At 32.0% G+C, this 3,171-nt stretch overlaps 1 protein-coding gene across 1 annotated transcript; it reads right to left on the reverse strand.

The window, feature by feature from the left end:
• Positions 1-1,055: 1,055 nt before the first annotated feature.
• LOC104732191 (nuclear transcription factor Y subunit B-3) lies at positions 1,056-2,100 on the reverse strand. Its single transcript, XM_010451725.3, has one exon. It carries the CDS (start codon positions 1,609-1,611, stop codon positions 1,138-1,140), a length of 474 nt encoding a protein of 157 aa, XP_010450027.1. The 5' UTR covers positions 1,612-2,100; the 3' UTR covers positions 1,056-1,137.
• Between the last annotated feature and the right edge of the window lie 1,071 nt (positions 2,101-3,171).

Below are 3,171 nucleotides of genomic sequence, written 5' to 3' on the forward strand. Positions count from 1 at the left end.
AGCCTTGTATTACCTTTTTGATTTCATAGGACACAGGACAACTAACTGACACAGGACAGGGGTAAAAATGTCGTTTTCATTTTGAAAAAGCCTAATTCTGAGAGTATGGATAGAAATACTCACTTTGAAAGTCTTGGGCCAACAAATACCCATTTAGAAAATAACTCATTTTATATAAAAAAAAATATCATTATATATATATGTTAATGTTAGAGGAGAATGGTCACGTACAAAAAACAATTTTACCGTCGGTTTTTATAATTCTAACCTCAGTTTAGAATTGACTTAAACGTAAGTATAACTTCAGTTTGAGAATCAACTTAACATTTAAAAAACTTATGCATGCCTAACCCTTAGGGGTGTTATTGGATTTTAATTTATAAATAATTTTGAAAATTTCAACAAAATCATCAAAAATGAATAAATAAAATATTTTTAAAGATTGCTAGAGAGTATTATATAGTTTTGTTGATTAGTTATCTAAAATCTTGTAAAGTATTATATAGTTCTAAACTCCCTAAACCCTAAACCCTACTCCGTATTTTTGTGATACTTTTTATGACTTTATTTTGTAAAGAAAGTGTGTAAAATTATAAACTAATAACATAATAATTGAATTCATTAACAATCCTAGATTCTTTTGTTTAATTGAATAACACAAAACTTTTAAATCTAATAACCCAAATTTGTTGAGATTTTAAATGAATAACACAAAACTTTTAAATCCAATAACCCAAATTTGTTGAGATTTTAAATAATTTTTTACAAATCACAAACTAATAACATTAAACTTTAATAGAATTTAACAAAATTTTGATCTAATAACAACATATTCTACATAACATTTAAAGTTTTTAATTAAAACTCTATTAAAATCATTTAAAGTTTTTAATTAAAACTCTATTAAAATCTCAAACCAATAACTATGTTCATCTCACTTGATGTTTCCTCTTGATTCCACCATAAGCTTCCCAATCATAGTTAAATTTAAATGTTATCAGTTTTTTTTAAGTGGGTGTTGAATGACCTACTTACATTAAAAAAATCTATAAATATATACTAAAAGTTAAACTTATATATATTTAATTAATACAAATGATAGTTTGCTTTTATCATTTTACAATTAAAAAATAATAATTAAGAAAAATGATGAGAAAATTGATGCCCCATCGTCACCATGCCACCACCGTACATCGGAGCTCCTCCGCTTCCACTTCCACCAGCTCCTCCACCTTCCTTATCGCCTTGTCTCCCGGCTGTAGTCGTCTTCTCGCCTTCAACCTCCCTATACTTTTGCAGATAGATCTTGAGAGGTTCCACGTAGTCCTCAAACCCTAGCGTAGTCATCGCCCAGAGAAGATCATCTCCGTTGATCGTCTTCCTCTTCTCTCTCTGACACTTGTCGGAAGCCTCACCGGTGATGAAACTTATGAACTCTGATACACACTCTTGAACCGTTTCTTTAGCGTCCTTGGAGATTTTTGCGTTCGCCGGAAGTGCTTTCTTCATGATCCTGCTAACGTTTGCGATCGGTAGGAACCTGTCTTGCTCACGCGTCGAAGCATTCCCGCCGTCCTTGTGTCCTCCTGAATCGTTGTCCGAATCCGCCATCTTAGATCGAGGAGACAAAAGGGTGGGAGAAAGAGAGATAGATGTTTTGGGTCCGTTGGATCAGAGAGGATAATAATCGTATCGTGATGACACGTGGGCTGTTATCGGTCGTTTGTTTGTCGATAAGATTAGTACAAGTGGATGTTATTTGGATAGAAAAAGAGATTTCATAACCGGTTCTGTTTATTTCGGTTTGGCTTTCTGATAAAAACTTGAGTTTTGGTTATATATATGCCCGGGTATATATGTATCTTTGAGACAAGACGCATGTTACCGGACTCTCTCTCTTTGTAAATTTTCTAGAGCTCGTATCTCAAGTGGACCTTGCATCTGTTGGAAAAAAATGCTCTCTCCTTAGAGAAGAGAGGAATAGAATGAAGAATGCGGGAGCGAGCCACATATTTCACCCTGGCTTCTTGCAAGGCAAGTGACTTTGTGAACATACACAAATGATGTTTATGTTTTATGAGAATTAATTTCCCAAAATAATTACCAGTTAACTAAATCAGTTTGGTATATGTTACCAATTCATAACTACCACACGCATTTCTAAGATTTCTCTAGCACCTGAGAATCATAATACACAAAGCATACGCCAAATGAACCCTGTAACCTTAGTATCTTACTTATAATAATAAAGGTACACAAAAATTAAGTAACGTTTCTTCTCCTGGCACCGTGAGGATCGGTTCTCCACCAACTGTCATTTTCTCATAGGTTAATTTTTTTTCCAAATTTATTATTTAAATTTATAATAATATTAAAAGAAAAAATAATAAAATATATTATTTAAAGTAACGCTCATCGGTACTGCCAGTACAAATGGTCTAAGACCATAATATACAAATACAAATACTTAACGCTACTACAACAAAAAAGCAAGTCTCATTATCTTTCACATCAATCTCATCAATATATCCTTTTAACATATGTTAGATTTTTTACATCATATGTTTACTATAATCTAACCCCAAACGGGTGATACAGTTGTGGAGGGCTAGCAAACATATATTATATCATTATATGTATATATAAATTACATTTTCTCTCTTCTCCTACCGCCGAATGAGCATTGATCTTATTAATTTTCTATTCCACTACTTTACTCTATTCTATTTTTATTTTCAACAACTCTAATTGTTGGGTTTCATGAACACCTAAATTCTATTTAATCCACAAAAAAGATCCACTACATCAAATAATCTTCCAAATTTCGGCCTACCATACTAAACAAAACCATATATAATACTAACAAGAGCAGCTCCAGTGCTTGATTTTTAACAAAGTTGTTTAAGAATATTTTAATGATAAATTTTTTAAAAATGTTAAATTAAAGACTTTATTAAGAAACTGTTAAATTTTATGGGTCTAATGGTAGATCCTAAACTTAAAAAATAAGACAAGAAAGATAGATACTCATATGTTGCGGTTGTGATTTCATGTCTTATACGCATACCTTATACAACACTACAAGAAAATAATCGATTTACGATGGAAGAATACATCGCAATTCCCTCCCAAATCAACAATCGCAAGGGATTTGTAAGGCACAACAATTCC

This window comes from Camelina sativa, chromosome 12, assembly GCF_030686135.1.
Source record: "Camelina sativa cultivar CO46 ecotype springtype chromosome 12, ASM3068613v1".
In the NCBI taxonomy this organism is placed as follows: Eukaryota; Viridiplantae; Streptophyta; class Magnoliopsida; order Brassicales; family Brassicaceae; genus Camelina; species Camelina sativa.